This window comes from Botryllus schlosseri, chromosome 3 (genome assembly GCF_051294905.1).
Source record: "Botryllus schlosseri isolate E-star chromosome 3, Bs_hap1, whole genome shotgun sequence".
Classification (NCBI taxonomy): domain Eukaryota; kingdom Metazoa; phylum Chordata; class Ascidiacea; order Stolidobranchia; family Styelidae; genus Botryllus; species Botryllus schlosseri.
In genome coordinates, this window is record NC_137238.1 from 35,170,155 (window position 1) to 35,197,644 (window position 27,490).

At 39.6% G+C, this 27,490-nt stretch overlaps 3 protein-coding genes across 3 annotated transcripts in view; 2 read left to right on the forward strand and 1 right to left on the reverse strand.

Moving 5' to 3' along the window:
* The first annotated feature begins 3,080 nt into the window (after positions 1-3,080).
* LOC145436562 (uncharacterized) lies at positions 3,081-5,262 on the forward strand. The gene is made up of 3 exons (XM_080313924.1): positions 3,081-3,189; positions 4,618-4,736; positions 4,884-5,262. Exons 1-3 carry the CDS (start codon positions 3,081-3,083, stop codon positions 5,058-5,060), a joined length of 405 nt encoding a protein of 134 aa, XP_080170050.1. The 3' UTR covers positions 5,061-5,262.
* Positions 5,263-7,171: 1,909 nt separating this feature from the next.
* Positions 7,172-15,384, forward strand: LOC145436410 (uncharacterized). The gene is made up of 7 exons (XM_080313756.1): positions 7,172-7,217; positions 7,328-7,423; positions 8,183-8,364; positions 11,535-11,656; positions 13,366-13,464; positions 13,746-13,864; positions 15,016-15,384. Exons 2-7 carry the CDS (start codon positions 7,385-7,387, stop codon positions 15,190-15,192), a joined length of 738 nt encoding a protein of 245 aa, XP_080169882.1. The 5' UTR covers positions 7,172-7,217; positions 7,328-7,384; the 3' UTR covers positions 15,193-15,384.
* Positions 15,385-17,131: 1,747 nt separating this feature from the next.
* Positions 17,132-27,490, reverse strand: part of LOC145436411 (poly [ADP-ribose] polymerase tankyrase-like) — a 57,329-nt gene continuing 46,970 nt past the window's right edge. Inside the window, exons 40-55 of the mRNA XM_080313757.1 lie at positions 27,156-27,248; positions 26,937-27,079; positions 26,184-26,322; positions 25,429-25,607; positions 24,801-24,906; positions 24,567-24,736; positions 22,855-22,996; positions 22,523-22,647; positions 22,381-22,459; positions 21,795-21,972; positions 21,284-21,391; positions 20,266-20,462; positions 19,428-19,514; positions 19,176-19,302; positions 18,557-18,651; positions 17,132-18,396 (exon numbers count right to left, since the gene is read on the reverse strand). Coding sequence (XP_080169883.1) covers positions 18,307-18,396; positions 18,557-18,651; positions 19,176-19,302; positions 19,428-19,514; positions 20,266-20,462; positions 21,284-21,391; positions 21,795-21,972; positions 22,381-22,459; positions 22,523-22,647; positions 22,855-22,996; positions 24,567-24,736; positions 24,801-24,906; positions 25,429-25,607; positions 26,184-26,322; positions 26,937-27,079; positions 27,156-27,248 — 2,058 coding nt within the window. The 3' untranslated portion in view covers positions 17,132-18,306. The remainder of the gene's footprint in view (positions 18,397-18,556; positions 18,652-19,175; positions 19,303-19,427; positions 19,515-20,265; positions 20,463-21,283; positions 21,392-21,794; positions 21,973-22,380; positions 22,460-22,522; positions 22,648-22,854; positions 22,997-24,566; positions 24,737-24,800; positions 24,907-25,428; positions 25,608-26,183; positions 26,323-26,936; positions 27,080-27,155; positions 27,249-27,490) is intronic.

Below are 27,490 nucleotides of genomic sequence, written 5' to 3' on the forward strand. Positions count from 1 at the left end.
GGAACCTATAAATATAATAAGTCGTTCATTGCAAGCTACATTTCACATTAGGAAGCGATTATGAAAGTTGTTTTCACGTGTGATCATCATTCTGTCCATCGTCATTATAACCATGCAGACAGGTGATGGTTATGGATATTTTAGTGGTGGAGTTCAAGCCGGTTCCGGTATCGGGAGTTTGTTTAAATCACTTGGTCGTTTAGTGACACCTATTGCGAAATGCGCCGGTGGTCAATTGTTACGGACTGGAGGTGAAATAGCGAGAGATCTATTACAGGGTAACTCGATCAAGTCTAGTGTTATCAAGAGAAGTAAACAAGCTGGCGGCCGAGTGATTGATAAAATTTTAACCCCCAAGGCTATAAAAAGGAAAGAAACAAAGTCAAAGAACACTTCATCCAAACGTCGTCGTAAACAACAGGATATATTCGACTAAGAACTATGTTGATGCACGCGGGTTCCAGAGAATGTCATAACTCCGGATTAAACATATTTAGTATACCCCACACACAAACCAGTATTGAGGAATCGCAATATGTCGTCGTCAAATCCCATAGTTTAGGTAATGTCATGGAAGTACAATTACCAAGGACGGATCGATATATGGATCTACAAAACACGTTCTTGAGATTACGTTTGAAGCTCACTAAACGGGATGGAGCTGATTTAGCAAATGATACACAAGTGGGCCTGGTCAATAACATGTTGGATTCTCTTTTCAAACAAATCGATGTAACTATTTCAAATGAGGTTATCACAAATTCGGATAATTGTCATGCGTACAAAGCTTATATCTCTCGGTTGTTGAATGATACACATGGCGCCTCGGAGAGTTTGTGCAAGGACAAGATTTTTATAAAGATGTCGCTGGATCTATGGATGTTCTTGGTGCAGCGAATACTGGATATGTTAAACGAAAAGACCTTACCAAAAACAGCACACCGCTAGAGTTGATCGGGAAAATTCGAATGGGTCTTTTTGAACAGTCTAGATGTATGCTGGATAATGTCGACATGAAATTAAAATTTACACGTAACGAAGATAATTTCTGTCTGCTTGGTGATGTGGAGGATGTACAAATTGTTTTACTCGAAATGGAGGTGTATGTCAAACAGATGAAGATCGCTGAAAGTGTAAGCCTAGCACACAAGTCTGTATTACAGAAGAATACTGCCAAGTATCCCTGGATACGCTTGCAAATGTCGACTCATACATTCGCCGCGGGTTTATCGAAAATTGATAGAGAGTTAGTTAGCGGCACCATGCCAAAGAAGATCGTAATTGGTTTAGTCGAGACCACGACATTTAACGGTGTTCGGACCAAAAACCCATTCAACTTTAAACACTTTGATGTTCAAAATCTTTCTTTAAGCGTGGATGGACGTCAAATTAACGGTCGCTAATTTCATTTCGATTTTGATAAACACGGCGGACTCGAAGGTTACATGACACTATTCTCTCAGACAGGTCGCTGGGAATCCGAGGCACCTTTAAATATTTCACGCAAAGATTATGTCAATGGATACACTCTTTTTGTGTTTGATTTGACACCCGATAATAGTTTGGGATGTTATCAACTTCATAAGACAGGAACTGTGCATCTGGTTTTGACTACGTCGAAGCCTTTACCAACCTCCGTAACCTTGTTATGTTTGAAGGAGTTTCAACATCTTCTACAGTTGAATCAAAAAAGACAAGTCGTCGAAATATGAATACGTCTGAGATCAACGATATTCTCTATAACCATCCTGATACACGAAGTCTATATCTAGGGACTCATCCAGTAGACCAGTTACCAAAGAAACCAATTAGCGGAAAACTCGCTATCACCATTAATTACGACGAATCGAGTTTGCCTGGTTCTCACTGGGTGTGTATATACAGAGATGTCGATACTCATTTTCATGATTCACTAGGTTTCGGGCCGCTAAAACCTCAGATAATCGAATTCCTGGAGCCGGATAAATTTTCCGTGACTGGGAAACAGTTACAGAGTAAAACGTCGGATGTGTGTGGAGATCATGCTATTGCATTCTTGATAAAAAGAGCTCAAGGATTTTCAGCCAAGGAATACTTGAATAATTTTGGTGATGATAAAAAAGTTAATGATACGATTGTGCGTGCTTTTGTGAAGAGTTTGATTTCAAAGTCATAAATGAATGTATAAATGTGTATACTTGTGATTCTTGTTGTAACTGTGAACAGCAGACTATTCTGTAGGTGCGAAACAGCGGTATATGTGAATAATCCGATCTGACAGTATTATTCAGGTAGCAATCAATAGCGAGGAAAGAGTTAGAACACGATCGGTCATTTGTCACGACTAAACTACGATGTCTTCATGTAGAACCGTGTGAGCGATCCCTATACCTGTAACGTTATCATGTCACCCGAGCCATCATCTTGTCAGCGATCGCGGGGTTTTGCAAACTATTTCACACATTTTTGAAGTGTTAGTTTGTGAACGCGTTTATTGTTGATATTCGAATCGCCGTCTACGCCGGCTCTGCGGTAAACTATTACCAAAATATTACCTTGGAAGTGATTCCTAGATTTAGCAAACTATTTCGCGCTGACTGGATTAGTGTAATAATCGATAGTAGCACACAGCTGCATGGGAAACAATTCAGCGCGCAGGTCATTCGAAATATAGGTCGCACGCGCTGCGTAATCCTCTTGCACAACAAGCCACGTTTCCGTCTGTGCGGTTATTGTTGGTGACTCGTACATATTCAACACCACGCGAGAGTTGTCTGAAAGCGCGAATCACGACCGCACCCATAAGAACACATAGCGAGTCACCACAGATCCCGTAAGAATACATGACAGGCGAATCACCGCCACCGCCTATAGCAAAAAAGGCGAGTCACGACCACGAGTTTTCACGTCGAATCACGACCACGGCCTATACCCGAAAAGGCGAATCACGACCGCATCCATAAGAACACATGGCAACTCACCGCCGAGAGGGGGGTCTAAAAAGGCGAGTCACCACCACGAGTTTCCAGGCGAATCACCGCCGTACCCATAAGAGCCCCACGCACCTCACGACCGATCTATACTACTAATGACGCATAGTGATGATCGCAGGTCAATACAATGAAGTCGGATCCTACAATGGTAGCAAAATCGACGATGCCGATAAAGCTAGATCGGAAGATGCCAGATTTTTACTCACGGCTGTGACAGGTAAATGTATTCAACTACATTGGTCGTAGAATAAAATCTCGGGCTTGGCCAGACTTGTACAAACTATCAATCCAGTTTTTGACTGTCAACTAGTTCTAGTTGTGAATTTTGAAATCTTAGTAGGACTTGTTCTAGTTTGGAATTTCGAAAATGAACACGCCTAGTTCTAGGTCAGGGGTGGTCAACCTGCGGCCTTAGAAGGAAATTTGTACGGCCGTCGACACGTAAATCAATACGTGTGTTGGCGGCCGTCGACATGCAAATTGAGTTTACGAATAGACTTCCGATTTTTTTTTTGAGATTTTAATTAATACTGAAATTTTCTTCGACTTCGTTTTTCGAGTGGCACCCTTTAGTGGCACCCTTTGCAATCTGAGCCCCACAGTACAGATATAAATATAGCTCCTTTGACGATATATCTACGTACTATAGCTGTTGAACCGACTATTTTGAGGGTTTCAACCATCCCCATATCGTATACGTCGGCTATATCGGGTGGTAATCGTCCGTAGGCTCATACAACATGTTTTTTAGAAAGTATTTACAGAATTATGGAATAATTTCAAAACTTGAAAAAAAAACAAATTTTTTAAAGGCTTGTTTAAAACACTGTTTAAAACATATTTTAGACAAAGTGTTTTAAACAACCATTTGTTTTCAATGCAACCCTATAGGGGTAGCCAGGGGTTGATTTTTGGTGGTCGAAATCCTGTCCTGTTCACGTGGAAAATAAACATTCATGAGTTGGTTCGGAATCGAATCTAATTAATTGTGTTATAGTTGGATAGTTCCGGATTCCTAAAAGTCCTTAATTTTAGTTCTAGTTCTAATTGCGAATTTTTAAAAGTTTTAGTTTCAGTATTTTTTTCAAGTCTGGTAAAGATACAATAATAATCGTTGGGTTATATTTTTCATCTGAACAAGTCACCCACAATGTACAATGCGATGCAATGAACAGATAGGAAGATGTCGAACGACACGCAGTTGCGATCCATTTTAATCTAGCATCCACCTCGGCCTAGAGTGCCCGATGTCGCAGTTCTTTTCGATGTTGATCTTGTTGAAACTGCGGCCCTTTCTACTAGTTCTTTCTATTCCTTGTGAGTGCTTTTTTTCGTCGGGTCTTTTTCTGGGCTTCTTTTTTGTCGTAAGAACGACAGGAGAATAGAAGCCCAGAGAAACCTCCGGGAATCGAACCGGTCCGCCAGATTGGTGGGCGCTTATCGTTACCCCTACGCTATCTCCCCCGCTTAATGAAGCAACGTAGAAGCAACAAGAACACCTATCGCTTCATATATGGCAGTCTGTTAACCGTCATTTCTATTCCTGTATTATCGTCTCGATGCTTTAAAATTATAAGAACAAATCATTTAAGTACGCACGAACTTGCTGTTGCGTTCTTGTCACATTATTTTTGACCTTATGTAGCGGAGGACTCAGTTTCAAACGAAGACTTGCAAGAAAATTGGACCTCTGTAATGAAGACTGACTTTATCCACGACAAACTCGGATCTAACCCTTCGTTAAAGGACTCTCTCTTGTACAGGGTAAGAAAGACGGTGATGTAGTCATTAATGAACATATATACTTATATACTTTTCGGAGCACTCAAGATGTATAGACAGGATTTGGATTTGAAAATATTAAATCCGCTCAACTAACATATTTCTACCCGCACATCACTCCATTTCCAGATGGTAAGAGCGAGAATCCCGTTGGTCCGATACGCTGTCAGGACCGAATTGTCAGGCGTTGACGATCAACAAGCAGCAGAACTTGCAGAGATGGTAGACGCTCAACAGAATGCAAAGGGAGTAAAAACGCATACTGGATGCTTCAAAGTCCACACCAACCTGTACTACAAAGCATAAAGAAAGCTACATCTGTGTCAGTGGAGTGAACATGGCTTGGTTGGCTATTGCATCTTTCAGAACTGCTGCATATTTTTCCTATTTCTCACTCTTCAGACCTAAATTTCAATTCATACCATGATATATAATGAAAAGACGCCCAGACGTATAATTGGCGACGATGCGCGGCTTCAAGATTAGCGTAAGGGTATAGATCAGGATATGTTTAGTCAAATACGGGTTCTTTAAAATGCAAACCGTAGCTGTAATTTCAGCTAACCTTAGAGCGACCTTTTCAGCCAGATAGCTCGCCTTAATAGCGCCAAACAAGACAGATTTGATCAAACGAAAGAAGCACTTATTCTTCACGAATGCTAACGGACCGCACATACAACGTAGTCTGCCCGCTACTTCAGGTTATTATTATCCAGGCACACCGACAGCTAGTCAAATATGCTTTGAGACATTCTGTCCTAGGAGACTAGACCGTGACAATGATACAGCGAGCTAGCCGGCGGCAAACATTGGATATTATAATTCACCTCACAGTCTGGTTATCGGAGAGTTAGAGATATGCTATACTTACTATAGGGTGGTCTTTGAAGAGAAGCCACAGTTCAAACATAACATATTTGTGAGTCCGCGCGTGATAGGACACTTGGTTGTTCAAAATAACTTTTTTTCAGGATTCCGGAGATTCGCTGATTAAATTGTTAGGTTGCCTATAAAACGCTGCACACCAAATTTGACTCAATTCCAACTGGTCGATGTAAAAGCACAGAATAACTTTGAAAATTATGAATTTATTATGAATTTTTTTCTTAATCTTCAATTGTTACTGTCAACCCACGACATTGTTAAGTTGTCTACAAAAACGCTGCAAAACAAATTTGACGCAATTCCAGCTCGTAGAAGCGTAGTTATTTGAGATTTTCATTTTTAATTCTGAAATTACTCACCATTTTTCCAGGCTATTTATGCAAATCCAAAATTTTCAACGGCAATCACTTCGCTTCTACCGGTTGGAAGTGAGCTAAAATTGTTAAGCGTCGCTCTTTTAGACAACTCAACAATTTCATGGGGTTAACAGTAAAATTTGAATTTCTTTTCAATCCTTTAATAATAAATGCAAAATTTTCAAACTCCTGTGCGTTCACATCTATGTGTTGGAATCGAGCCAAATTTGGTGTGCAGCGTTTATTTAGGCAACCTAACAATTTAATCAGGGAATCCCCGGAATCCGGAAAAATTAGAAAAACCATATAACACACACAATGGCTTGGCCAGTCATCGAATTCACATTAAGTGTGGTGCGAGGCGATATAAAGAATGGACCCTGTAACGAAAAAGTGACCGTAATTTTATACTTGAATTATAGAGTTCGGTTCTCTGATGGAAGAGTTTTAAGGTGCATATAACGATTTGGCAACGAATGCAATGCATCCGCCATGAAGGGATTGATTTACGCCGCTGGTGGATACATATTATCACAAAAAAACATTAACTGCAGACTTACGAACGCTGCCCAGTGCCCATTAATGCTTTAGAATTGTGGTGCTCTGGCCCCTTCTCTCTCCTATCTGTTATGGTATAATGCTACATCACGTGACTTATCGCATAGTTATAACCCAGTGCATATCAAAGATTGACTCAGATTATGAGACTCATGTACGCTGAAACTTACTGCTAAAACTATCCGAATTACTGTACAATATATCTGGAAAAGGCAATTGTTGTCGTCTCTATTGAACTGCCAGTCAAGAACTACACAGAACACAGGACGTTCGTGTCAGCTACTGCGGAAGTGCCAGTTAAGTATAAACTGTAAGCTGATATCCGTAGACAACGGACTTGCCGTATACTATCCGCAGACGACGGACGGGCTACATCTGCCATAGAATGCATAAAAGTGCCCGTACACGACCGGTAAATAGGCTACAGTGGCGTAATTTTAATAGAAGCCCACAAATACATGATAATAATGTTATGCGGCCCGCAGCGTCTTTTGCTGTTCAAATTCGGCCCGTCTTAGAAGGGAAGTTGAGAAATGAGAATCCCTGCTGTGGGAAGAATGCAGCTAATTTCGTGCGTGACTCATTGCACGCTTCACTTGCAGCCAATAGCTAGCGAACGACGTTTGAATCTAGCTCGCGGCAGTCGCGGGTATCGAACAGTAAGGTATGTAACCCTGACTGCTGACTCGACAAAACTGCTATTCGTTTCTAGAATAATCTATGCCTTTGCGTTAAAATGAGGCCCCACGCGGATATATCTCATTTCATTTTCAGCCACGAGCTACACTCTGTTGCAATAGGTCTTGTACTCTATAGTTAATACAGTCGAAGATGCTGTCCAGATTCGGGATTTCGTCGGCAAGAAAAATGGTAAAAACTTTTGGTTAATTGACTTTGATGACTCAGTATTTAGTGGTGTATCGAAAATCGGGATTGCGCATGACTTGGGACATTCAAGTCTCGTATATCAGGACCGATAATTGAATAAAATAGGCCCATAAACTGTATTTTATGTGTTTGAAATACAAATGTTTGGAGTGTAAAAAATGAGTATATACTGAATCTTAGGCCTTCGATATGACCCAGGAGTTTTACAGAAGTGAGTTGAACCTGACTTGAACTCGATAATGAACAGTAAACACTATGACTCGGACTCGACCCGTTTCCCCCTGATTTGGACTCGGACTTGACTTGGTGGTGAATTGAAAATGACTCAACTTACTCGAGTCAAAACTGTAGAAGTCAAATTGACTTGTGACTCGGAACCTTGCGACTTGGTTACAACCCTGTTCCAAACTGCCGCTCACCCACGAGAAGGAATCCCATCTCTCAAACCTAGCAAGGGACAAACAAATATTCAATTATTCAAATTTTGGAGAATTAGAGGCGTATCATGGGCTAAATTTCGCAGCTGACGCGGCCTACTTGGTGACTTGCCGTGGGGATTTTATGAAATTATCAAGTCTGCAACATGCCGGTAGTGTAAAACTGGGAACAATGTCAGCCCACACAATTCATTCCCAAAACGGCAAGATTTCAACCCGGTTGTTTGATAATTCTGCCGTAGCTTTTTGTGAAGAAAAAGTAAAGTCTGCACGATAGAATCGATGGCAATTTTGTTATTTTCAGTCCTCCAAGGCTGGGGTAGTGGCCCCCTTAAGCAACCGCGTGTATCTCTTAAACTGGTTTGAGAAACCTCCCATGAACGACAAGGAATACCATGCGTTCTGGGAGGAAACCGCGCTCTACGTAGCAAAGCAAGATCACTTCATATCGACGCATCTACACCGAGCTCTGGGAGAAAAGTCCAAGTGAGTATATTCATGAATTATGTATTTACACCAGAAAGGAAAATCATTCGCAAAATGTGTTTATGCTCTAATTTCAGTTCTAATCTGATTTCAGTTTTCCTGAAAATGCTACAGGAGAACTGAATAGTGCGAAACGTGCCAAGCTTGCTGTACATTTGCTATTCTCAATGTGAAGTTTTTGCGTATTTAGTAATTCCAATTCTAGTCTAATTAAAAAAAAACTGTTCAATTCTAATCTAATTTGGAAAAGCTGAAAATTTTTTAGTTGTCGAAGTCTGATTTATGTCTTACCAGGGTTGTAACCAAGTCACAAGGTCCCGACTCACAAGTCAATCTCACTTTTATAGTTTTGACTCGAGTCGAGTCGTGTTCAATTCACTCCCGAGTCATTCCGAGTTCAAGTCAGTGAGTAGAGGGTCGAGTCTGAGTCATACACTACAAAAAAAAATTGGACAAATTTGGTCTCAATGTCTCAAATCGATTTTTTACAAATTTTACAAAAAAAAAGTCTTAAAGACCAAATAGTCTTACCAAGTACATTCTGTCTCAAATCGATTTTTTACAAAAAAATGTCTTAAAGACCAATTAGTGTTACCAAGTACTTTATGTCTCAAAAGTAAGACAGAAATTGGTCGAAAATAGTAGTAGTGCCTTGGGGGCATCCTATTCAATGTTAGGGGTCTGAGCGAAGGGGAATGATGAGAGAGACCAGAAGTTGCAGCGTTGAGATGATACTGTACTAAGGAGTTTACAAGATATTCACTAGATATAGTTATCAAGGTACATGCCACTTACTACTCACATGTACTATTCAGCTCAATATATATATGGTTGTCTGAGTCGAAAATAGCATTTATGGTGAGTGGGTAAAATGAGACCAAAAATACTGCACAATTCGTCTTAAAAACAAGACCAAAAAAACTGAAGCATCAAAAATTATCTCGATAAGCTAGCTGGTCTGTGAAGTCCTTAGATAAGTATTGTCCCATGGTCTCTCTCACTCTCCCCCTTCACTCAGAACCTAACATTGAAAAGGATGCCTCCAAAGCAGTGCTTCTATTATCGATCATGTTGGGTCTTACTTTTGAGACGTAAAGTACTTGGTAACACTAATTGGTCTTCAAGACTTTTTTTGCTAAAAAAACGATTTGAGACAAAATTTGTCTAATTTTATGCTCTTGGCCCATGTCAACTTTCCGGTCTCATTTTCAAGACCACAAACCATGTTGTTTCTTGATTAGTGAAATTTGTCTTAGAAACAAGACCAAAAATACTGACACATCAAAAACTGTCTCAATAAGCTTGTTATGTCTTAGAGCTGCTGACCCATGTCAACTTTCCGGTCTCATTTTCAAGACCACAAATCATGTTGTTTCTTGATGAGCGAAATTTGTCTTAAAAACAAGACCAAAAATACTGACACATCAAAAACTGTCTTAATAAGCACAATATGTCTTATGAGATGCGTTTTATTAGTCTCATTTTTAAGACCAAATAATCGTGACAATTATATGTGGTCTTAAACAGCTGAATCAGTCTCTATTTTAAGACCTCAATTCATCAGTGAGACTAAAACTGCTGAAAATGAGACCAAATCATCCTCATTTCTTAAATTTGAGACCAAATTTGTCTAATTTTTTTTGTAGTGTAGTGTTGTGACTTGAGTCCGAGTCCAAGTCATTGTGTTCACTGTTCAGTTATGAGTTCAATCCGGTTCAGATCTTCTAGAGAGATTTAGAACGACTCCTATTCATTATATGCTAATTTTCCTCAGTCCCAACAGTTTCCGTCCTTATTTTACAAGGATCAGGACTGAGAGACGAAATGTCAATAAGGTGGTGACTGTACTATTCTTCGAAGTTTCAATGAAATGTCTTGGCCGTCCCAGTCTCCAGTCATATGACTTGGTTCGAGTCATGCACAATGACCCAAGTACAAGTCGACTCGATGCACAAATGGACTTGAGTTTAGACGAGTCATTTTACGAATTTGAAAAAATGACTCGAGTCACCAAAAAGTCGTGACTCGAGTCGAGTCATGATTCGAGTCATTTCAACCCTACGCCTTATGAGCAGTTGGACAACTAAAAAGTATTCTGCTTTTTAAAATTAGATCATAATTTGGATTACAGCTACACAGTTCTCCCCAAATTAGATTGCAATTATTAATTGAATTCGTAAAAACTTGCAAATTGAATTCAATTCCGAATTATAAAGAAACACAACAAAAATAAAGCTCACTTCATATCATATCATAGTTCATTGTCATAAGCACGAGTATAGCAAATGTCTGTAAAGCGAGCTTGGCTCGTTTTCGCACTACACAAATCTCCTGTAGCGTTTTCAGGCAGACCAGAAATTTGATAATAATTAAATTGAGAGCTTAAAAACATTTCACAAATTAGATTAGAATTATATCATAGACATTTCACTTTAATGTGGCCAACTAGAAGTATCTAGTGAAAGCATTGATGTAAAACAGATAAATTTTGAGGCGCTAATAAAGATATCTGATGGCAATGTGATGTTAGAATTCCCTCAGGCGTCATTCTCAGCTTTCTACAAATAATCCAGTGATCATAATTGCCATATTGCGACATAATTAGCACTTCAAACCTGTTCGTAGACTTACAGTATGCACACAGGGTTGTCCAAAAATAACTTTTTTCTTCAAATTTCAATGGCCGTTCAAGAAAATTGTTGGGTTGGCCAAAAACACAGCGCTGCACAAAAATTTGGGTCAATTACAACCTGTAGAAGCATTGCCATTAGAGGATAAAGTTTGGATTTATTGAATAAAAATAAAAAAAATTCAAATTTTACTGGCTACCTCATGAAATTGTTAAGTTGTCCAAAAAAAAACGAAGCACATCAAATTTGGCTCAATTCCAACCCGTAGAATTGGTAGGCAATTTTTTAATTACTAGTTATAAAACTACCCACCGTCACTGCTATTATTCCATTTTCAAATCCAAATTTTGAAAACCAGCAACTTCGCTTTTACTGGTTGGAATTGAACCAAATTTGGTGTGCAGCGTTTTTTTTTCAGCAAACATAACAATTTTACTGAATAACCAGTAAAATTTGTTAAAAAAGTTATTTTAGAACAACCCTAGTGTCCGTATATCAACCGAATACGGAACTGACCTACTGTACTATGTTTTTTGCTAGGTTTACATGGTGTAATTTGGCCGTTTTTGACTCTGCCGATGTCTGCCTGTTCGGGAAGCCTGACCCAGAGTGGGAACGGAGGATGGTGCAACATAGTAGCATGGATCTGAAAGCTTATCCAGGTATGTGTCCCGTTGTGTAGGCCTATTGGTCAGCAATTCACAACTGAGTCAAGTCAGAGTCCGCTCGCAAAGGGTCGAGTCCAAGTTACAGTGTTGAGACTTGAGTCCTAGTCCAAGTCATTGTGTTCAGTTTTAAGTTCAAGTCCTGTTCAACTCGCCGTTTGGGTGATATCGAATGCCCCGCTTTTATAACAGAGTAATTTTTCTCACTTTTAACAGTTTCTGGCTTATTTTACAATTCGAGTCAATACACAAATTGACTCGAGTCGAGTCAAGTCACCAAAAAATCGTGACTCGAGTAAGACTTAAGTCAAGTTATGACTTGAGTTATTACAACCCAGGTTTATATGATTTAGATCAGTGGCTCCCAACCTTTTTGGATGTAGGAGCCGCATTTAAAACTTCAGACTGCATATGGAGCCGTATGAAAACACTCGATTAGGCTACTTTCTACTTATATCGAAAATGTTAAGGTAGCTAGCCAACCTCTGGATCTCACCATCCAGCTCGGTTATTTTAGCATTGATAAACACAGATTGGCGGGTGTTATACATTGAAATAAACTAAAAATGCATATTGTTACTCCAACATACTATTATGTCGTTATGTGATAGCTCGTCATACATTCCAGCACTTGATGCTCAAGTTTGCTGGGGATTATACGCTGAGTAATAATGGACGTATTGCAATTTATACTTGACTGAGCCGTCATTTTTATGTTAGTAAAATTGTGTCGAAATTAACTCTTCACAGAGACGACATATAAAGGTCTATGACTGGCAGAACTCAAAGATACATCCTTGTCTGCCGGGCATTCATCCATGCGTTTGACGCTAGTCAGCAAGAAGTTTATAGAAATTGACTATTCATAGAAACAAACAGCAACTGTCGTCTATTACATTTTTGTGGCATATTGAGAGGTCAATCCGAGCCGCAAGAACCCTACTTTGGAGCCGCGGTCAGGAATCACTGATTTAGATTATTTCTACTACCACTTTTTATGGTTTTTGAGTATGCTTGCATCACCTTTTCCAGTGAAATTGTCATTGAAATTGCAAGAAATAGCCAGGGTTGTAACCAAGTCACAAGGTTCCGAGTCACGAATCAATCTCACTTTTATAGTTTTGACTCGTGTCAATTCGAGTCATTTTCAATTCCCACCGAGTCGAGTCAGCTTATGGAGGGTCGAGTCCAAGTCATTGTGTTCACTGTTCACCATTTTCAATTCAATCCGGTTCAACCCACTTTTTTCAACTCTGCTCGAGTGATGTAGAATGATTCGCATTCATAATATCGTAATTTTCCTCCATTTAACAGTTTCTGGCCCTGTTTTAAAGTGTCAGTACTGATAGACGAAATACCAATCATGTGGTCACTTTACTATTCTTCAAAGTTACAATAAAATGTCGGTGTTGGCCGTCCTAGTCTTGAGTCATCCACAATGACTCGAGTACAAGTCGAGTCTATACAAAAATTGACTCGAGTCATTTTACGCATTTGAAAAAATGACTCGAGTCACTAAAAAATTGCGACTCGAGTCGAGTCATGACTTGAGTCATTACAACCCTGGAAATAGCCCCTATATCACGGTAACTGAATTATTTTTCAGAGATTGCCCATATATCGGTAGTTGTCGTCAGTCAAAAGTGTTGAATATTTTGAAAATTTGATTTTTTGTAACGCAACACCATGCCTTTGATGTATGACAGGTCAATACAACGAAATTGGATCCTACAATGGCAACAAACTTGATGATGCCGATAAAACAAGACCCGAAGATGCCAGATTTCTACTCACGGCTGTGACAGGTAATCTATTTTCAACTGTTGGCGTTTACCTCACATCTTGTCTGGGCAAAATCCAGTACCCGAGTGATTCAATTCTACCTAAATTTGTATACTGCGATGCAACCAATCTAGGTTTGGAGGCTTACACAGATGAAAATAGTATCGAAACTATATCACCGTTGATAAATTTACTCTACTTGGGCAAGGAATGCATAAGTTCGGTACATGTAGTATAATAATCATCTCTCACTTCTCGAGTCAGATCGTTAGAATTAATGGTCGATTCTTCTGACTAATTCCAGCTGATGACTCGGTTTCAAGCGAAGACTTGGAAGGGAGCTGGGCCTCTGTCATGAAGACTGACTTTATCCACGACAAACTCGGACCTAACCCTGCGTTGAAGGATTCTCTCTTGTACAAGGTAGGTGACACGCAGAGCTTGTCAGCAACGAAGTATAATTCTACCTTTTCTGAGCACTCGAGTCAATTTTGTGAAGTAGAAGTGGCCCAAATTCATAACCACTTGAGGAAATAGTGCAAAATCTACTTTAGGTATTTCGAGAAGTAGAAGTAGCGATTGTAAGTACAAAAGTAAGTATTCTAGGCCTAGTTTTGCCGAAAACTGATACCACGTGGCACACTCGCACAGCTTGTGGTATCCAGGCTCGAACAACTGGATAATTCTAGTTGTGTATTTATAGACTAATTAGATCAAGGTGGCGGTGATCTAACTCTAATGTAATCAGTGAAATATTCATTTGCTGTAATTCTAATTCTAATCTAGTTTGAGAAATGTGCCTAACTAAGTTCTCATTTTTATTCTTTTCTAATTTCTGCTTTTTCTGAAAATGCTACGGTAGAACTGTATAGTATAGTGTGGTACGAGCCAAGCTTGATGTACAGATATTTGCAATTCTCTTATGAGAACGAATTCTTATTTGATATGAGCTGTTTTCACGAATGCAGTAATTCTGATTCTAATCTAATTTGGAAAAAACTTTGTAGCTATAATTCTAATCCAACTTGGCAAAACTGTGTAGCTGTAATTCTAATCTAATTTGGAAACAACTGTAGTAATCATTCCAATTCAAGTCTAATTTGAAGAAAGAAAACTGTTGTTATAATTCTAATCTAGCTTGGCAACAACTGTAGTTATCATTCTAATTCTAGTCTAATTTGAAGAAAAAAAACTGTTGTTATAATTCTAATCTAACTTGGAAACAACTGTAGTTATCATTCTAATTCTACTCTAATTTGGAAAAAATTATGTAGCCATCATTCTAATTCTAAGCTTATTTGGAAACAAATGTGTAGTTATTATTCTACTTCTAGTCTACTCTAGAGAAAACTGTGTAGCAATAATTCTAGTCTATTTTGGAAACAACTGTAGTTATCATTCTAGTGTAATCTGCAATAAATTATGTTGCTATAATTCTAATATTTGAAAAAGCTCAAAATTTGGTAGCATGTTGACTTCAAACACAACTATTGCTAATGTGATGAAACTGTTGCTATATTTTACTTTATTTTCAAGCACGACCGCAAATATTTCTACCCATGCTCCATTTCCAGATGATAGCGGCTAGACTCCCGTTGGTACGATACGCCGTCAGGACCGAATTGTCAGGCATTGACGATCAACAAGGAATAGAACTTGCAGAGATGGTGGACGCTCAGCAGAACGCAAAGGGAGTGAAGACGCATACTGGATGCTTCAAAGTCCGCACCAATATGTACTACAAAGCATAAAGGATGCTACGTCCTTTTCAGCACACAGTGGCTTGCTAGACTTTCGCAGAATTCAATACTGCTACATACTTTACCTATTGCAGTCTGTTTAGGCCAAACACCTTTGAATCATTCGTATCTTTTGTAACATGCACTCGATAATGAAAAACTTTTTAAGATGAAATACATTTTTCAAACACAAGACTCAGAAAATTGCAGGCTGTCTGCTGCGAGTCTGATGGGCGACATTTCGTAACTGCCAAGAGTCACTTTCATACAGGAGGGTAATGCCAATCACGGCATTGAACTAGCTAGGATAAAATTTTGATAATGATTGAAGTCGAAGCTTTTGAATACTATATGCGCTTCATGCCACCAATTGCTATAATATATCAACAAAAATTATTGCTTACTGGGAACATTCCATTGTGAAAGACTTGGAACCTCGATTTGTCGAATCGCAGCGTTACAAAAACTGAACGTTGTTAGTTGCAATGACGTTTCTGTTAATTCGTGATCAACTCACAGCATTGTCACCAGCATCGTCGAAAATATACAAAATTATCCGTTAATGTGATGGAATCCAAAATATGCCAAAGTCGAGCATCTGTTCCGCTGCAGTCACCGGGCGCGCAATCACGATATGTTCAACACGGATGTTTTAGGCTTATCCAGGCTCCTCGCCATATCATCCGTGTAAGCGGTGTTGTTTGGGGTATTCGTGGTGTCGACTACAACGGTCATTTCCACCAGGCCGATTTTCTACATTCTTGATTCCGTCCGTATCTGGCGATTTGAAGCTTACGCGGATGAGGTGGTGAGGAGGAGCCTAGATAAACCTCCAACACTTGAGTAGGAATTCTGAAGTCGACCTCGGTCAGACTCGAACCCGCAACCCATTGGTGGATTATACCACTGCGCTATCTCGCTACTGTGTAAGCGGTGTTTTATAAAAAGCCTAGAAGTGGGCCGTACGTGTTACAAGTCGGCAGCTGCGGAACAAAAAAAAATAGGCCTGGTGTAACTAATCACAGTAGTCGACAAACACCATGAATTAGTGTTACCATATTTTGGAATAGGGAAAGGAGGACACTTTAATCAAATCAGAAAAGTTAGTTGATCAAGACCGATTTCGCTATTTTTGCTGTAAAAGTTGGTCTTCAAGGTCGTCAGTTTCGATCGTATCACGAATTTCCCGCTCGAACGTCCGTCTTCGCTATTTAGCGTCATTTATGCCCATTTAAGTCCACTCCCATTACACGAGATCTTCGTCAAAAGGAAATATCTACTTACCCCCACCCAATAGCAACCTAACTAAGAGATCTAACGACTACTCGGGACCTATCATCTGGAATGCATTACCACCACATATCCGTGAATTGACTTATAATAGATTAAAAAAAGACCTACTTGATCACCTCTTGTCGTTATACTAACTGTTGCCCTACCTCGCCCAGACATTGCTTCGCTGATCATTTGATTTTTCTTCTATTTTCCTTTTTCAACTAACATTTTTTACAGCCAGATTGTTTGGAGTCAAGTGTACCTGTTTGATGCTGGTGTGATCAGGCTAGATGACCTTCACGGTCTTATCGATCATTCCTATCTAACACCGAATACTATGCATGCATATTTTCTATACCACCATCACTGCCGTTTGTTATGTATTTTGGTTGGATGAAAATAAAGACTCGTTCTCTCTGTGTTTTGAGCATTTTTTACATACTCATTCTGTCATCCTGGAGACGGAGAAATAAATCTCTCTATGCCTGTGTTTCTGTTTGAGAGGCTACTACACGCCATTTCACAGCTTCATACCCTTTCATTATGTCGCAATCTTGTGACGTCTTGATATGATCAAGACACCAATAACCTGAACTGAACCTTCACAAGCCGACAATCTCAAACCTGTCTTACCAAGCGATTTCCTACAGCAGCCCTAACAAGCAGACAATTCCCATTTCGGGTAAAGGTACAAGTCCTAGTTATGTACAGCACATTCATGTACAATTGTACATTTGTACAAACAACCGCGGCCTACATCAGACCACAATAACAACGTAAAAACTGCACGACAGCCATCACAAGAACTCCAATAAAACAGGAAAAACTCCGTACATGATCGGCAGCCGAAATGGAATCGCAGGCCTAGCGTAGCACGACAGAAAATCTCGTCTTTACAAAGTGAAACAACTATTTACAACACTCTGACAAGATCGACATCCACGGTTGGACTAGAGAATTATCAGCTTGGCCAAATTTGATAGAAATACAACCAAAATAAAGTTATAAGCACGAGAATGGGAAATGTCTGCACGGCAAGCTCGGCTCGTTGCGCGCTGTACAGTTCTCCTGTAGCATTTTCAGGAAACCAGTTATTAGAATTAATATCAGAGCGTAGAAACATTTCACGAATTAGATGGCCTAGTTAGTACAAATTGGTTGTTAAAATCGTGCAACACGTGTGGAAATGTAAATCCTGCAACAGGTTCGAGTGGTCAGTGGTCATGGTCACTCATCTGTCTGCATACATGTCTCTGTCTAGACAAGGGCACAATGACTGGAGCGCTCGAATCTGGATCCAGCATTGATTATCAGGATTTTTAAGTTGTTCAGTGAATAACGATATTTTCAAGAGCTGAAATTACACCGAGAGTTGTAGTATAAACGACAATTATAGATTTTGATTCCATTTTCCACTGTGGAAGTCTTGAAACCTCAATTAGTCATACTGCAGCATACGAAACATGTAAAACAAAGCTACCCACGTTACTGTAAACGACATATTTATGAAGTCGTGATCAACCCTCAGCATTGTCACAAAGTGCAATGAAATAGGCATGGTCGAAAAAATACCAAATTATCTTCACGCGGTGCAGAGAACGGACATTAATTTCTTTGCGGTTGCGTAAAAGGTGCATATTTCAATATTCCGTATCATTCACACTGTGATTAGTGTTACGCGAGGCTTAACACTCAATTCAAGTGCTTTGAAAAAGTATCGGCGTGCACGGTGAAAATTGTGACAAAAAACGGTTAAAAACGTTGCAGGAGAGCGACTGTTCCCGTTTAAAACGCGAGTTTTGAAGGGTGCGGTGAAAAGTTGCCGAAAAATCTTCAAAGACGTAGGCCACGTCATTTTGAGGCCTTGGACGGTCCGCTCGAGGGCGTCTTTGCTTTGTTGGACGGCGCGTCGGAATACCTCACCAGATATCTCAAGCACACCTGAACAGAAAAAACCAAGATCATTACATTTTTCTTTGGCCGAGTGATGAACAATAACTCGAGTCAAGTCGAGTCAACGGAAACTTGCGGTTCGAGTCCAGCGATGACTCGAGTCATTACAACCCTGGTAATTACACCGAAGTCTAGTGCATCAATTTACCTGTTCCTGACTGTAGACGACATATTCGTTGTATTCGTTAACGGCCCCTGTCATGTCTGGATTCGGGATTTTTTCACCCAGCGGAATGGCACCGCCTGTGAAAACAAAGGCGTTACTAATATAGCCAGACAGCCAAACAACTTTCGGCGTTTCCAAATTATATTAGAACTAGAATTGCAACTGCATAATTCCTTCGAAATTAGATCAAAATCTGAATTTACTGAATTCACAAAAACTCGGAAATTAACTATCAAAATTGAGTTCATTAGAATTATTGAATTCACAAAAACTCTGAAATTACCTGTCAAAATTGAGTTCCTTAAAATTATAGATACACGTTTTTTTCAAATTAGATTGGAATTATTGAGTTCAAAAAAACTCGAAAAATCGAATTCATTAAAATTATAGATGCACGTTTTTTTCCAAATTAGAATTATTGAATTCACAATAACTTGGAAAATTGAGTTCATTAAAATTATAGATACGTTTTTCACAAATTAGATTGGAATTAAAACAGAAACATTTAACATTCTAATTGTGAACTAAATTATCGGCATTCCACTTCAATTAGTCTAATTAGATTACTAGAATTATCACGCTTGCATATCTACAAACCCACCTTCAGGCAAAATGAGCTCGGCCCCTGGCTTGGGCACGCTCTTCCCCACCACCATCACAGAGTTGGCCACTTCCATCTCGCCAGACGCCATGTCTTCGCGAATCTCTTTCACGAGCCCCAGCGCGGTCTAAACACAGAGGCGGGGTACGTTTACATGCCGGCGTGGCTACGTGCTCTTCACAATCACCAACATATCATATTAATACGATGAGATATAACTACGCACCACTAAAACGGAAACAACAAACTCGCCTGGCATAAGAGCAGATATTTCTTTTCCTTGTCCCATTTCTTGCATTCCTGCATGGCACAACGCGCCATGTCGGACATGTAGATGCCCTGGAAGGTAATCGAGGTGAAATCAAAAGTAGCCGACGTAAACGCACGAAAAGTGGCAGCCATAGTAGTCAGAATTCCTGTACGAGTAATACCTGGTATCTACTATGTGACAGGGTTGTAACCAAGTCTCAAGGCCCGAGTCACAAGTCAATCTCACTTTCATAGTTTTGACTCGCGTCGAATCATTTTCAATTCAGCGCCGAGTCAAGTCCAAGTCCACATCAGCTAGCAGAGGGTCGAGTCCGAGTCATTGTGTTGAGTGTTGACTGCTCAGTTTCCAGTTAAAGTCTTGTTAAACCCACTTTTTATAACTCTGGTGATATCGAATGGTTCGCATTTATAATATACTAATTTTCCTCACTTTTAGCAGTTTCTGGTCGCATTTTCAAGTACCGGTACCAATAGACGAAATTCCAATAGTGTGGTTACTTTACTATTCTTCAAAATTACATGAAATGTCGGTATTGCTAGTCTGAGTTCCGAGTCATATGGACTTGGTTTGAGTCATGCACAATGACTCGAGTCGAGTCATTTCCGTATTTTGATAAAATGACTAGAGTCAAGTCGAGTCATCAGAAAATCGTGACTCGCGAGTCATTACAACTCTGCTATGTGACCCACCCAACGATCACTGCTGGAAGTAATTTTCACAGGTCTCGGAAATTGCCACTTTTAATGTACTAGAAATGTATGACGTTATTTCTACTTCTACTCGAGTGGCACTGCTGACTACTTCCACCAAATGCCCTACCTTTCCAAACTGGAGCAGCGGTCCGGTGGGGGGCGGTTCGGTGAGCATAAGTCCCTTGTGCAGGATGGACATGAGGTTGAGTATGTTGGTGCCATGCCAGAGCATTTTGAAGTTGGTCAGGCCGGTCGCCACCAGGTTTTCGGCTTCCCGCGGACGGCTGATGCGGTACACGCACTCCACTGTGGTGCCAGCGGGCGCTGAAAAAACAGAAATTTTGAAAAATTGGCGAAATTACCTAAATCGTAGCCAAATCCGGCCTAAAACTACAAAAAAATTGGCTAAATAGATTAAATCTCGTAAGAAAAACCGGAAACAGGCATGAGATTGGTCAAAAGCCGAATAAAAACTGATCATCTAGCTCAAAACTACGCGAAAACTGGCCTAAATCTGGAAAATATTTGGCAAAGTGGCTCAAAGTGGGAAAAAAACTGATCAGATGGCCTAAAGCTGAGTGAAAACTGGTCACCAAGCTAAAACTGTAAACACTAGGAACAAATGGCTGAAACCTGGGCAAGAACTGATTAAAACGGGTTAACTGGCCTTAAATTAGGCAAGAACTGGTCGACTAGCCTAAAATTTGCCATAAACTGGCCCAAAACTCGGAAGTAACTAGAAAAAACGTCCCTAGACCGGGGCAAAAACTGGTCAAATAGCCAAAAACCTGGTTATAAACGGGCCTATGATGGGGCAAAAACGGGGTTAAAATGATTAAACTGGCTAAAAACAAGGAAAAAAATTGCTAACAGACCGGAAATTGCAGAAAAACTGCACACCAACCGATCAAATGTCCTATATCCCGCCAAATGTGCCAAAACAGACCCAACAAACTGAAAAAAACTGGCCTAATTTCCCAAATATGCCGTGCAACTTGAAAACCACACAAAACAGTCCGACGGCTACTATCGACAAAATCTGGGTTGCACAATTTTCGGCCAACAAATTTCCGCGTGCTGGCCAACCAAACCTGACACGGACAGGAACACCATCCTTGAAATTGCACGCAGGCAGTCGTACTTACCACTGTTGTAAAGATACTGCATGATGTACTGGGCCTCGTCGCTCAACGGGTCCATTACCTTGATGTGACATCCGATCGAGCGGTAAACGTAGTCCAGAGGATTCATTTCTGAAAAAAATGATTATAATGAAACCCATAGAAGTATTGCTATACAAGAAAAAATTGGATTTATTTATTAAAAATAAATATAAAAATAGTTCAAATTTCACTGGCTCCCCTGAAATTGTTCATGGGGTAGCCAGTGAAAATTTGAAAAACTTCATACCATTATTATGATTAAATGAATCCAAAATCTTCTACTACAATATCTTCGCTTCCACTGGTTGGAATTGAGCCAAAATCGGCGCACAGCGTATTTTTAGGTAACCTAACAATTCTGTCAAGAAGCCAGTAAAATTTGAACAAAAAGTTATTTTTGAACAGCCCTCTGTAGTCTGTACATACATAGCTAAACTCAATACTACCTACACAACAAGTTAAATACTGGTTCAAGTTCAAGATCACTACTGACCGTTGATCCTGTACTGCGCTCCCAGCAGCACTTTATTCGAGAACTCCAGCTCGATAAGACGCTGGGTCTGCCTGATCAGCTGGTTCAGGGTGGCGAAATCGCAAATGGACCGGACGCGATCAAACAGACCGCCGCGCGGCGGCAGTAATCGGAAGTACTCCGTGCTCAGCTGCTGGATCTGCGGAAAATCAGAAAAAAAAACCTGTTAAAATGAAGAAAACTACCGCAGACTACGTAATTTGTCCGGAACAAAAGCTTCAGTACTGAGATGTAGTAAATTCTATGAGTTGAATATCCATAAATTACAATACTTATAAATATTAGCATCAACATCAAATATTAAAATAGAAAAGACAGTTAAATAACATGAACAAATACCAAATTAAATAACTCAGGTTAGATAATATGAACTTGATAAAATTTTCAAGTTTTCACGAATAAGGTAATTCTAATTCTAATCTAATTTGATCAACACAGCAGCTCCAATTCTAATCTAATTTGAAAAAGCTGAAAATTTTTTAATTGTCCAACACTGCCTAGTAACTGGAAACATGGAATGTTAGGAACACCACAAAATCGCGCACACCTTCTCCAAAGCCTTTTGCAAGCGAATCTGGTCCTGCGCGTCCTCAAACTTAAGCTCCTGCGTGGTACCAATCAAGTCTCTGAATAAAAAAAATTAAAAAACGCATCAAAATTTGAAAATTTCAAAATTTTTTATTACGCACTTAATTTCGTTCAAAATGTCGACCCCGAGATTGAGGCGGTCCTTTTCCAGGCGTCCGAACGGCATGATGTCCGGGTCGATGTTGGTGCTGTCCTTCAAGGCTTGTTTCATCGCGTCCACGCTTATCTGGTGAGCGAAAAAGCCACAGATAAATACGGTTTAGGTGGACAGCAACATATACTATGTACTGAAGAAGGTTTTGACATATTCTTCGATAAATTTTAAAAATCCTTGAAAAATCTTCGAAAAGTTCAGAATTTCAATAATGTTTAACAAATTTTTGAAAAATGCTCGATAAATTTTGAAAACCCATTGACCAGGGGAACCACTCACCAGGTCTGTGAACATCTCCTGGACCTCTTTGCTCAGCTGCGACGTGTTGTCCGCGTGCAGGTCGAACTCGAGGTCGGCCACGCCCCTTTTCTGCTGGACCTCGGCCGCCACCTGGTAATATTTCCGGGTCTGCGGCTTGAAACTGTAAAATGGAAAATAGTGAATAGCAAGTTTGCAAAATATAGTCCAATAACCCAACAGTCATAATTCAGTCGCCGAAATTACAATAGCGACACGCATAAATTGTGTAATATCAAAAAAAGAGAGGCAGTTTTTGAGCAAACGTCTTATTGAATGAAAGTTCCAATTAGACTTGCATTACGAGTTGATATTTTTAGCAAATTTCCCATTTAATTAACGTTACAATTCTCTGTCGCTGCATAGTTTTGTCGTAATTACATATACAGCTGATATTTTTAGCTAATTTCCCATTTAATTAACGTTACAATTCTTTGTCGCTGCATAGTTTTGTCGTAATTACATATACAGCTGATATTTTTAGCTAATTTCCCATTGAATTAACGTTACAATTCTTGGTCGCTGCATAGTTTTGTCGTAATTACATATACAGCTGATATTTTTAGCTAATTTCCCATTGAATTAACGTTACAATTCTTTGTCGCTGCATAGTTTTGTCGTAATTACATATACAGCTGATATTTTTAGCTAATTTCCCATTGAATTAACGTTACAATTCTTGGTCGCTGCATAGTTTTGTCGTAATTACATATACAGCTGATATTTTTAGCTAATTTCCCATTGAATTAACGTTACAATTCTTTGTCGCTGCATAGTTTTGTCGTAATTACATATACAGCTGATATTTTTAGCTAATTTCCCATTGAATTAACGTTACAATTCTTGGTCGCTGCATAGTTTTGTCGTAATTACATATACAGCTGATATTTTTAGCTAATTTCCCATTGAATTAACGTTACAATTCTCGGTCGCTGCATAGTTTTGTCGTAATTACATATACAGCTGATATTTTTAGCTAATTTCCCATTGAATTAACGTTACAATTCTTGGTCGCTGCATAGTTTTGTCGTAATTACATATACAGCTGATATTTTTAGCTAATTTCCCATTGAATTAACGTTACAATTCTTGGTCGCTGCATAGTTTTGTCGTAACTACATATACAGCTGATATTTGTAGCTAATTTCCCATTGAATTAACGTTACAATTCTTGGTCGCTGCATAGTTTTGTCGTAACTACATATACAGCTGATATTTGTAGCTAATTTCCCATTGAATTAACGTTACAATTCTTGGTCGCTGCATAGTTTTGTCGTAACTACATATACAGCTGATATTTTTAGCTAATTTCCCATTGAATTAACGTTACAATTCTTGGTCGCTGCATAGTTTTGTCGTAATTACATATACAGCTGATATTTTTAGCCAATTTCCCATTGAATTAACGTTACAATTCTTGGTCGCTGCATAGTTTTGTCGTAATTACATATACAGCTGATATTTTTAGCTAATTTCCCATTGAATTAACGTTACAACTCTTCGTTTTGAGCTGCCTAGTTTCCAATATTCGCTTTTGAGTTGCATACATTTGTCGCAACTACATTTTAGGTTAATTTCAATCTTTCAAGGTTCACCGGCCCATAATTACACTCTGCGATTATTTTTTTGCTTCGAAATCAAATTACACTCAAAGGTGAAAAGCCCGACTAAACGGATACGTCGCGTAGCCTCACTTGTGCACGTTCCTCCATTCGTTCCCGGTTTTTAGTTTGTAGTATTTGGCGAATTCGCTTATCGCGTTCGGGGCGGTCTTGAAGGGCGAAGTCTGCCAGCTGCCCCTCTGGCCCATCGTGCCCCAACGGGTGAAGAACAAATAGAGGTCGCGGCCCCGCTGGTGTATAACCTGCGTCACACGTAGATAGTTGGCTATTTCATTTCTAAATTTGAAATGAAAATTAATATCCCACCTGAATTTTGAAGAAGTTGTAAACGACATTGCCGCCGTTCTGCACGTCGACGGAAGTCAGAAATATGTCACAAGGACGGTTCACAGATTCGTCCATGACGATTTCGCTGAAAAATCGACGCAAAAGATGAGCAAAAGTTTGAAATTTTTTTGCCCAAATTTTTCTCCTCAATTTTTTTCAAATTTTGTCAATTTTCAACGCATAAGCCAGGAAACATTTTCAACTTTTTAATATAATTTACAATAAGAAACATATTCAATCTTCTAGAATATTCTTCACCACAAAACCAACGTAAATAAGACACATCTTCCAATATTTTTTGCAAATATTTTACACCGGAAATTTAACGCTAAGAAGCATTTTCAATTTATGTTTCGTATTTTTTGCAATTTTTTTACTGAAGAAATGAAAAACATCGTCACATTTCGTTTTCAAACATTCTTCGCCTGAAAACCGACATAAATGGTTGGAAAAATATAATTTTTTTTTTAATTTCACTGAGAGGGCATCAAACATATCAACGGTGAAACTAAGACTATGACACATTTTCATACTTTTTTCGAATATTTTTTTACCGAAATTCTACACAAAAGTCAAGAAACATTTATAATTTTTTTGCCCAATTTACCCAGTCTCTCTCAAACCGGACAGGGCGTCGGGCAGTGGCTTGGGTGGCTCCACATCGTTCTCCATCTCGTCCTCTCTGATCCGGTCCAGTATGGTGGCGGCGTCAACCTCGTGCTGGGGCTGCGGCGTCTGCCACTCGATATCTTCGACCAGCTCGGCCGTGATTTGCATAGGCTTTTGCTGCCAAATGAAAAAATAGAAGTAAAAAATTAGCCCGATTCCACAACATGAAATATAACAGGGGTTGTAACCATGTCACAAGTCGATCTCAGTTTTACAGTTTTGATTCGAGTCAAGTCGAGTCGAGTCATTTTCAATTTACCACCGAGTCGAGTCTGAGTCCAAGTCGGCAAGCAGAGGGTCGAGTCCGAGTCATGGAATTATGACTCGACTCCGAGTCATTTCCGCATCTTGAGAAAATCACTCGAGTCCAAGTCGAGTCGATACACAGATTGACTCGAGTCGAGTCATTTCCGTATCTTGAGAAAAAGACTCGAGTCCAAGTCGAGTCGATACACAGATTGACTCGAGTCGAGTCATTTCCGTATCTTGAGAAAATCACTCGAGTCCAAGTCGAGTCGATACACAGATTGACTCGAGTCGAGTCATTTCCGTATCTTGAGAAAAAGACTCGAGTCCAAGTCGAGTCGATACACAGATTGACTCGAGTCGAGTCATTTCTGTATCTTGAGAAAATCACTCGATTCCAAATCGATTCAATACCCAGACCATGTCTAGAATATTTTAACCACCCACCCAGGTTTCTTCGGGCACCATCATGACCGACTGCAGCGCCTCGGACATCCGGCCAGAGCCTTCCTCCAGGGCGTAGTCCAGGGCTTGTTTGTCGTAACGGTCCCGATTGTTCAGGGGGACGCCCTGGTCAATCAGCAGCCTGGAGAGAAGTAGATATTTTAAGAGCAATTGAGCATGTTATTCAAGAGAAGGAGATGTCGAAATTTTGCAGAATCGTTTTTCGAACACCGTCACAATATTAAATGTGAACACTTATATCCGAAAAAACGATTCAAAGTTTTGTAAATTGTAAATTTGGTCCCCAAATTTTACTCGCAGTGATTAGAACCCCTTTTCTCCAATTTTACCAGCATAACGCACACAGACCATTCGATATCTAGACAATTTGGGCGTCAAGTCCATCAATTTTCATGGTTATTCGAGTGAAAATATTTTGGATTCGAAAAAAACGGTATTAATTCTAGATTTAAATTAATGAAAAGCTCTAAAAAATTCGCTTCTACAGGTTGGAATTCGGCCGAATATGTTGTGCTCCGTTATTTTAGACAACATAACAATTTCATGGGGAAGCCAGTGAAATTTGTGATAATCTTCATTACGCTGAAACATTCAACTGTAACAACTTCGCTTCCACGGGTTGGAATTTCAGCCAGATTTGATGTTCGCTGTTTTTTTTTACACAAACTCACAATTTTATCAACTAGCCAATAACATTCGAAGTAGATATTTTTAACATTACGCAGAAATACAAACCTTAAGATCTCGGTATTCTCCCAATATCCGTAAGACAGCGGCCTTGTGACATGGTGCAGCACAGTCCTGCCTTCGTCATCCAAAGAAGACAGCAGTACCGGGGTTTTGTGAGTCAGTAATTTCTTGACCACGTATTCATCATTCTTTAAGTCCCCACAAAAACAATCGCAGGGTAAAAAAACTAGAATCTACCGATGTTATAAATGGTGAATTCCAAACCTGTTGCACCGCGATCATGAGAGGCGTTTGGTTGTGGAGTCCTTCCACCTGGCAGTTGATGTCCACGTTGTACTCCAGCAGTAGATCCAAAACCTGGGATGAAAACGTTAAGAGTTATTAAAAGCCAACAACTAGTTCTTGATGGGAATTGAAGCTAGTAATCGAACTAATTCAACGTAGAATAATATAATAATATAACCGAGATGAGAATTAGATTAATAGCTATGCAGTTTTTTCCAAGTTCGACTACAGAGCTATAGCTACGCGTTTTTTTTTTAAATTAGAATTATAGCTCCACGAGTATTTCTAAATTAGATTAGAATTAGAATTATAGC

Bases quoted from the DNA above. Each gene is read 5' to 3' on its own strand.
- LOC145436410 (XM_080313756.1), top strand. From the start codon at position 7,385: ATGCTGTCCAGATTCGGGATTTCGTCGGCAAGAAAAATG. The intron at 8,365-11,534 runs GTGAGTATATTC...GTTTTTTGCTAG, and splicing joins GCTCTGGGAGAAAAGTCCAA to GTTTACATGGTGTAATTTGG. The intron at 13,865-15,015 runs GTAGGTGACACG...CTCCATTTCCAG, and splicing joins AGGATTCTCTCTTGTACAAG to ATGATAGCGGCTAGACTCCC.
- LOC145436562 (XM_080313924.1), top strand. From the start codon at position 3,081: ATGATCGCAGGTCAATACAATGAAGTCGGATCCTACAATGGTAGCAAA. The intron at 3,190-4,617 runs GTAAATGTATTC...GACCTTATGTAG, and splicing joins TTTACTCACGGCTGTGACAG to CGGAGGACTCAGTTTCAAAC. The intron at 4,737-4,883 runs GTAAGAAAGACG...CTCCATTTCCAG, and splicing joins AGGACTCTCTCTTGTACAGG to ATGGTAAGAGCGAGAATCCC.